The following is a 6,555-nucleotide window of genomic DNA, read 5'->3' on the forward strand; positions in this document are numbered from 1 at the left end:
CACACACACACACACACACATACCAGCCTGTGCATTTCCTACCTCTGCAGACCTGCTGTCTGCAAACTCAGAACACGTTATATGTGAAGAGTTGTTTTCGCAACATTTTTGTATGTGGTATTTCTGGAAAGGTCTGGAAAGCAACATGTTGAATACATACTTCACTTTATTATGTAAAATGAGGAGAATAAATCCTAAAACTCTTGAATTTGAAACTAATACTTTAGATTTTAGATTATTTCACATTGCCCCCTCAAGGAGAATCATGGAGATAATTAAATAACAAAAGAAACAAAAAGAATTGAAACAACATGGACAACGACACTTGGACAACTGTGGGCAAACGCTATACAATAAAGAGGAAAATGATAAATAAATAAGTAAAGAAATGTCAAAGATGGCTAAACAAACACACTCTGGTAAATAGTTACTTAAAATAAGCCAATACACTGTATCTACTACTAGCATGGTGTCTGTTTATTGTTATAACAATATGATTTAATTAAGTGTAAAAGGTTTGACTTAATTTTAATTTAATTTTAATCTGTTTATTGATCCCCTATGGGGAAATTACAATTCCCACTCTGTGTCCACACTTTGTTAGTTTTTTACACATAGTCCTGAACTACTTACACACACATGCTCAGGACCTATGCATGCACTAATGGAGAGATGTCAGAGTGAGTGGGCTGCCAGCTGAACCTGCGCCCTGAGCGGGTGGGGGGGGTACGGTGCCTTGCTCAACAGCACCTGGCAGTACCCAGGAGGTGAAGTGGCATCTCTCCAGCTACCAATCCACACTCCCTACTTTTTGGTCCATACGGGAACCAGTGACCCTCTGGTTCCCAACCCAACTCCCTATGGACTGATACTGCCACCCAACTTATTTAAGTGTTGAAGGCTCACATATTAAAATAATGGAATTGTGGTCTTCACATATACATTGATTTGAAATACCAACCTTAGTCAATTAATAACATAGGTTTATGTTTATATTCCCATAAACAATATGAAGTATTATTGGTATCAAAGTCAAACATTGCACTGTACCCAGTATCGCAATCCCTACTTCCAGCTCTCATCATCATGTGTGTGTCTAACCCTGACCTCTGACCTCCCTGAGGGATGGCAAACAAAAGGAGAAAATCAATAATGGGATCGACGGTGTATCCTATTACACTGGATGACACATCAATAAGTGCCATATCAATTTGATTGATTACTATCAACTGTTGATAGTCAAACATCGATGGTGTGTCGTGGTGACAGATCACGTGACTGTGTTTGGTGAACTGAGGATACTACTGTGGTGGACTTTCCAGTTTATGAACTCATGCTATGTAAGTTGAGACAGTGGTACCCCACCCAACATAAAAGCAGTTGGTCATACCTTGTCTCAGGCAGAGGAGTAGTTCAACTGTCCCCATAGATGGCGGGAGACGTAACAGCGTTACCATTAGCCAGAGTCAGGGGACTCACATTCTCACACACACACACACACACATCAAACAATAAGATGTAATGCACTTTGGTCCAGCTGACATTCTTTTCCTTCTGTAGGTGTTTGGGTTCATGATTTAGGTAATCATATGTGTTTACGGCACCCGCAAGATCTTTGTTTCCATTGAAGGTTCAGCTAAACTTCTCCAGCATGAGGACGACAGGAACTTTAGAAGTTGGGATGGCACTACACTGTACTGATTATTTCCTAAATTCCCCTTGAACGAGATTTCGTTAAATGCTTCTCTGATGCTCTTGCGAATTTCCACTAAAACTATAATGACTTGTTTTTTTGCTGTTTGTATATACATATATATAGAAACTAGAATATAAGACATGTTTTCAGTTATTTCACACAATGTTGTTAAGTACATAATTCCACATGGGTTCATTCATAGTTTTGGGGCCTTCAGTGATAATCTACAATGTAAATAGTCATGAAAACAAAGAAAACGCATTGAATGAGAAGGTGGTTCCAAACTTTTGGCCTATATTTATACATGAGAAATCTTGAAGTCGCCTGATGTGTTGCTCTCTGTGTTACTGCAGGCTACCTTTTCAGCAAGATGTGGAATATGGAAACTCCACGTCCCATCTAGGAGACTGTGACGGTAGGTTGCAGCACTATGACATGGATGCTTCTGACTACGTACAGCAGCCTGAAGGCAGGCTCCACCTAGTGGCTCAGTCCCTCATTACACCTGTCCAGTTATCACTGAACATTTTGTTCTGAAGAAAAAAAAAACTGACTCTATCAAGTAAGAGAATATTTGGATATGAATTTCTGAAATTTAGCACATTGTAATTTAATTACAGGTATAATGTAATTTTGCTCCCCTGCACAGCAAGATCCACTCAACCTTGAGATTAGTAAGTAAGTGTTTTATTCACAGCTGAGTATCAAACTGGGATTTAAGTTTCAACCTCACTGCCTACAGGTCCAAACTGAGCTCCCAGTTTAATTGCAGAGGAGGTGAGTGGAGTAACTGCTGGTAGAAAATACCACCAGACCGCAAAACGGGAAGTGCAACATCCTCCCGGTCACGAGGCTTTGTTCTCTCAAAGCTGAACATCTGAGAGAGGAATAACCGAGGGTAGCCTGAGCAAGCTGGAATTAGCATAGCATAGAATACTGACGTCCCTTCTGTTTAGAGGCTCAGATGTCGCTGCAGCAGCACCAGAGAGGGCCTCTTTTGAACCTTGCTCTGAAAACAAACACAAAAAACAGTAGTTTCCTCTTTAGCAGGTTCTTTCTTAACTGTTCCGCCTGTTTTAGGCCAGTTTCAAAGTCATTCAAATCCCCTTAGTTAGATCTAAATTTCCAAACAGAAAAAGAATACATTCCAAGCCATCATCACATCCATTTGTTTTAAACTGATATATGGGTTTCTATGGGTTGTTATCCTGCACTTAGAAAGCGATCGCAGTAGAAGTCAGTGATGCCAGGCTGCAGACCTGACAGACTCTAATCCGAGCAGCGGAGGCCGAGTCAGGGACAGGCATGTGCTGCTGTGTCTGCAGATGGGAGTGATTAGAGCTGGGTGGAAACACTGAGGTAATGGTATGCTGCGAGGAGAGAGTCTCAGACCGGGCTGCAGGATGGAAATTGTGAGGAGAGGAGAGCGGAGGAAAGGAGAGTCAGCTGCTGTGGTCTGAGCTGTGCTGATGACAAGTGCAGGCCTCTCTGAACCTGGAGCCTGTGGAGCCCCAAGGCCAGACTGGAGAGAAGCTCCTTTTATTGACAGTCATCGTATGCTGATGACCCCCAATTATATGTTATTGCAGTTATTGATTTATTGTTAAACGTTATATCTTGGGAGGGGAAAAGCACTAAGCCAAAGTAGCAGAATAGCACTATATGTAATAGTAATGATAATTTAAAACTGCGCCCCGTGGACACACATTGAGAGAGGATGTCCATTGTGCTGTTCTACTAAATGTCATCTTCATAATTGTATCTCTTTATCTTCAGGAATCCTGCAGCAGAGTTTGCTGATTGAACCGGAGAGCTTGGTCTCCCTCAACCTGCTCGTGGCGTCTGCAGTCTCTGCGTTCACCATCGGGGCGGCGCTCTCCGGCCTCGCCGTCTGCTGGATCATGGCCCACAAGCCCAGCAACCGTCGCCATGGCAACACCTCCCAGTCCTCTATCCAGCGGCGTGAAAGAGGCTTGCTGACTAACGGAGGTGGGATGGGAGGCTCCGTGCTCAGTGTGACACGGCAGGGAGGAGGGGAGCGCCCCTGCTCTCAGGGCGGGGAAACCCTGTTTGTCATGCCCAACGGCTGGGTGAAGTCAGGAGAGCTGGACCCGGGTTTCCTGCCAACCCCAGAGCACACGCCCCAGCAGAAACGCAGAGGCCTACGCCTGTCTGACTCCAACTCTGGAGGGTGGGACACCAGCCAGACATACCTGGGGGGAGGCTCGGTGGGTCTGGGTTCACCTTGCCGCATTCCCCCCTCCGTCTACCTGACCACCAGACTCTTTCAGCAGGGGGGGGGCGGGAGACACAGTGGTGAGAGCCGGGGGAACGACACGCCACGCCAGCACTATGTCTGCCTGAGCAAGCAAGAAAAAGCAGTGAAGGGGACGCCCAAAGCTCCTCTCAGGAAGTCTGCAGGAGAATATGTATACCCCATGACCCCCCAGGACTCGCCTGAGCGTCGGAGGGTGGTCTCAGCACCCAGCGCCCCCATGGAGTATGGCGAGCCGCTGCCTTTGCGCTGGCCAGCCCCGGAAGGGTACATCCTCAGCAGCCATGGCATGGTCCCCGTCCCCATGCCTCAACCCTCCATGCCGGCTCCCAGCGGCCAGGCTTACGTGTCCCAGCAACACCCCGCCGGGCTGAGCAGGGCTCTGCTGAGAGGAGCCCTAGAGCGAGGGGAGCTGGGCGAGCTGGTGGATCTCTGCCAGCTGATGAGTAAGAAGAACTGCAGTGATAGGACTCAGGCTGGCCAGTGACTCTTGAGGAAATGAAGTGGACGAGAGCATTTCCATGTCCAGAGCTCTCTGTTTAATTTACACAGATCTCTCTTTTCTCTTTCCTCCTCATTCGTCCACTCCCCTCTCCCTTCTCTTCTCTTTTACCTACGTCTTTATTTGTCATTCAGCCCCTCTGAACTCCTCTGTCAGTCTCTCAGGCAAACTCCCCATGATGAGTCTCTCTTTATGACCGGCTGCTGGGTCTGCCACTCATATCCTGACTCACACTAATTGGTCAGATGGACTGAGGTTGTTGCTGTGTCTGCATTGCAGAGTTGCCTCTCTCTCCTGCTACTCAACGGCAGTGTAAAGAGGGTGGAGAGAAGATGGACGGAAAGGAAAGATAGTGCAGAATGGGGGCCTGAGATGATGGAGACAAAGATGGACATGGCACTTACAGACTGCCTTCTCTGTGCAGATTAACTGAGGCTGCAGAGCCACTCAAACACTGCTACAGGAGTGGGATGCCTTTTCCCTCTCGGATACGATTAACAAGACTGCCACCCATCTGTTCTCCACTATATCACTTGTTGGTCTGATTGCCAACTAGGTGGGCAAATTCCAAACATCGTAAAAGTACCTGAAGCTGCAGGCCACTCAAAAAAACTGGAGTCATTCTGTCTGTAAACACCAATCTAATGGATGATGAGGAAACACAAAATTTCATTTTCTTTCTCCTCTTTGCTGCACACATGCAGTTGATGCATACATGTTTTTGTACAGGTGACGGAGGGTATGTAATATTCTATGTGTAAGAGGAGCATGACTTGTTTGCCAAACGCCTCTAACCGGGGATATGGGACTATAACTCACTTCTTTGGAGAGCAGAGGGCAGTACTGAAATGTCAGCACTATTTCTGCCGACCGCATGCTCTCTGTAATGACGGCATCTCAGCCGTCCATCGCTCTATTCCTTTGCCTCCTTACACTCCATGTACTCTTTAATGACCAATAATTCCACGAGGACGTCTGGTGAGATTGCACCCGAACACTAGACTGAATTGTATCAGATCGAGACAGAAAGGAAGAGAGAGAGAGAGAGGTGTTTTAGAGGATTTAAAGTAAAGGCACTGTAATATATGAACAACTTGTCCTTCACTGTCACCTTTGGGTTTTGTTCAAACGCACGCGCGCACACACACACACACACACACACACTCATTAATGCTGAATTATAAAACACAGCCCGGTTTTATTGGGCCAAATTTCCCCTTAAGCCCACAGTGTGTCAAGGTCCCACAGACGTGATGCCGAACAAAGTGACAGTTACAGTGGTGACGATTGAAACCTCTGACCCAACTCAAAGCCAATGGGGGTAATGGAAATGTTCCCAGCAGGCAAATGGGACTACGTATTCAGCCCATCAAAGTGTCCAGTGCCGTGAAATGGTCAGCGCTCAACACCTCGTGAGCGCTTTAGCCAAGGAGATGGAAGTCATAAAAAGGTGAAGAGATAAGAAGACTGAAACAAAGCGAGTGCAACTTGAAACAAACTTGTTATTATAACTGACCAGTTGACTTGATTTTCACGTCCCAGTCAGTCGAGTGCAAATGAACGCTGGTTTGTGCTGACCTTGTAGTGAGCAGCAATACATGGTTTATCTGTACATAGTAATCTTTAATTTAGATAAAAATGATAATGTAAGACAAACAGTAACTCCAAAAAAAAGAAAAACATCCGTCACTAGCTTGCAAACAACAACATTCATCACGTCATTATAGCTATTATTGTATGAAAACTGTTTTCATATAGTCTCATGTCAACCTGCTTCAAGAGTGAAACCGCAAAGACGCCGAGAACTACCAGTGTCTTTTGTCTTTTACATCCGTGTGCCAAAACCGTGAATGATTTACTGATGCCTGATTACTGAAGCAAAAAGAACGTAGGAAACTTGATTTAAAGTGCCATTTCATTCATGTCAGCAGTGCACCTCATGAACTATGGGTTTGGAGAACCCATGAATTGCAGTATACTTGTGAAATGTATGCCTTTGGCCTTTACATGCTGAATGTTACATATTATTTTTTTATTTAGATGTCTGCTTGTGCTGTTGAAATCGTTTGTTTCAGCTCCCCC

At 45.4% G+C, this 6,555-nt stretch overlaps 1 protein-coding gene across 2 annotated transcripts in view; it reads left to right on the top strand.

The window, feature by feature from the left end:
• The window catches only part of LOC116699232 (semaphorin-6B), a 35,026-nt gene extending 28,669 nt beyond the window's left edge, over positions 1-6,357 (top strand). For both annotated transcript variants that reach the window (XM_032531739.1, XM_032531740.1), the window contains 2 exons: positions 2,050-2,111; positions 3,473-6,357. In XM_032531739.1, the coding sequence (XP_032387630.1) occupies positions 2,050-2,111; positions 3,473-4,458 (1,048 nt within the window). In that variant the 3' untranslated portion in view covers positions 4,459-6,357. The remainder of the gene's footprint in view (positions 1-2,049; positions 2,112-3,472) is intronic.
• Positions 6,358-6,555: the final 198 nt, after the last annotated feature.

This window comes from Etheostoma spectabile, chromosome 12 (assembly GCF_008692095.1).
Source record: "Etheostoma spectabile isolate EspeVRDwgs_2016 chromosome 12, UIUC_Espe_1.0, whole genome shotgun sequence".
Classification (NCBI taxonomy): Eukaryota; Metazoa; Chordata; class Actinopteri; order Perciformes; family Percidae; genus Etheostoma; species Etheostoma spectabile.